The sequence below is a fragment of the Tupaia chinensis genome, unplaced genomic scaffold (assembly GCF_000334495.1).
Source record: "Tupaia chinensis unplaced genomic scaffold, TupChi_1.0 Scaffold000567_1, whole genome shotgun sequence".
NCBI lineage: Eukaryota > Metazoa > Chordata > Mammalia > Scandentia > Tupaiidae > Tupaia > Tupaia belangeri.
The window spans coordinates 3,793,504-3,795,204 of record NW_006160080.1 but is presented as its reverse complement, the minus strand read 5'-3'; the positions used below and the strand labels follow the sequence as shown (position 1 = coordinate 3,795,204).

At 56.3% G+C, this 1,701-nt stretch overlaps 1 protein-coding gene across 1 annotated transcript in view; it reads left to right on the top strand.

Annotated features, from left to right (window-relative positions):
- The window catches only part of MAP3K15 (mitogen-activated protein kinase kinase kinase 15), a gene marked incomplete at its 5' end in the record, with an annotated part of 118,727 nt that overhangs the window by 100,147 nt on the left and 16,879 nt on the right, over window positions 1–1,701 (top strand). The window contains 1 exon segment of the mRNA XM_014591371.2: window positions 1,043–1,226. Within this exon segment, the coding sequence (XP_014446857.1) occupies window positions 1,043–1,226 (184 nt within the window).

Below are 1,701 nucleotides of genomic sequence, written 5' to 3'. Positions count from 1 at the left end.
TGGGTCGAAGCCCCCTATAGAAAAAAAAAAAAAAAAAAAAAAAAAAAAAATTAAAAAAAAACAACAACACTCATGTAGGTGGGGATTTATGAAGATTTGTCATAGAAATAGCCCCAATGTCACAGCGAGCTGTGACCGCTCAGAACTGACTCTTGTTCCCCCATGGATCACAAACCCAGAGCCTTCGGCAGTGTAGTGATTATCTGGCCAGGAGTGGGTGCCCTAACAGGAAAGGGCAGTACCCCTTCCCTCAGCCAGCTGCCCCCACGGGGAGGAGGTGGAAGAGGAGCTACCTGTCTGTGGGTTCCCCTGCTGGAGGTTTAGAGGGGGAAGCTGGGAGTTTGGGCTCGGGGTGCAGACTGAGAGGCATGCAGGACATCTCTTAGGGACTCTGTACCAGGCAGCAGAGAACGGGTGGCCTGAATGCTCTCAGAGGATACCCAGCTCCAGGCTGAGGCCCAGATCTGTCTTTTGCTCTGTAACAAAGCACCACAGAACTTCAGAGGCTGAAAGCAGTGACTTTTCACCATGCTGGGGGTTGACTGTTCGCCCTCCCGCTGGCCTGGCCTGGGCTGGCTCATGCGCTTTCATCCGTGTGGGGCCGTGGCCCGGAGGGATGGTCTGCCAGGGCCCCATCCCCAGGCCAGTTGCTGCCAGAGGCAGGGCTGTGCTCCCCACTGGTCACCCTCCTGGGCTTTCTCCTGCATGGTGGTCTCAGGGACCCCAGAGGCCTAGAGCAGGACCTGTGAGGTCACTTCAGGTCCAGCCTCAGGAACTCCCACACTGTCCCCTCTGCCACAGTCTGTTGGTCTAAGCAACGTCACGGGGCCAGCCAAGGTTGCAGGGATGGGGTCACCTCTGGATGGGAGGAGCAGGAAGGTAACATTGCAAAGGGGCCTGGACACCATGACAGTCACTAGGGCTGGGAGTCCATCACCAGCCCTCCCAGGATGGCCAGTACAGGGCTGCGTGTTGCACACGTGCACCCATGAATTCACTGGAGGCCTTGCTGACGCGTCGGTCACCTCTCCCCTATATGCAGGTGGGGATGTTTAAGATCCACCCCGAGATTCCAGAAGCCCTTTCAGCTGAAGCCAGAGCCTTCATTTTATCGTGTTTTGAGCCTGACCCGAACAAACGTGTCACCGCCGCTGACCTACTCAAAGAGAGTTTCTTAAGACAGGTGAACAAGGGCAAGAAGAACCGAATCGCTTTCAAACCCTCAGGTGAGGCCTGCCTGGACAGCCAGGGCACCGCTCTGGCAATGCAAATGCCTGGGCCCTGGGCTTCCCTGTTGCATCCCACATCATGGCCGGTTTTTGCAAAGATTGGCAGGGATCACACAGTAGGTTTATGGGTTGTCAAAATGTCATCAATAAATGTCCCTTGATTTCTTGTCAGTGGCAAAGGAGCTTCTTGGATGACGAGGATCCTCTCCCCTCCTCATTAGCCTGGGATTTCTGGGAGGGAAGTGAGGGGTACCCTGTGCTGCCCTGACCTGGATGGAAGGGTGTGTCAGGGAGGTCTTCCTGAGGTGGCTGTCCTACAGCCGTGGAAGCCCAGTAGCCCCAGAAAAGGCGCTGCTGTCCTTTCTGGCTGAATGACTGAGGGAGAGCCTTGCTCCCTGGGGAAGTGTGGCCCTTACTACCTGCACCTCATGAGCAGGTGGGGCGCCATTCGGGCACCCTGGCACAGCCGCAG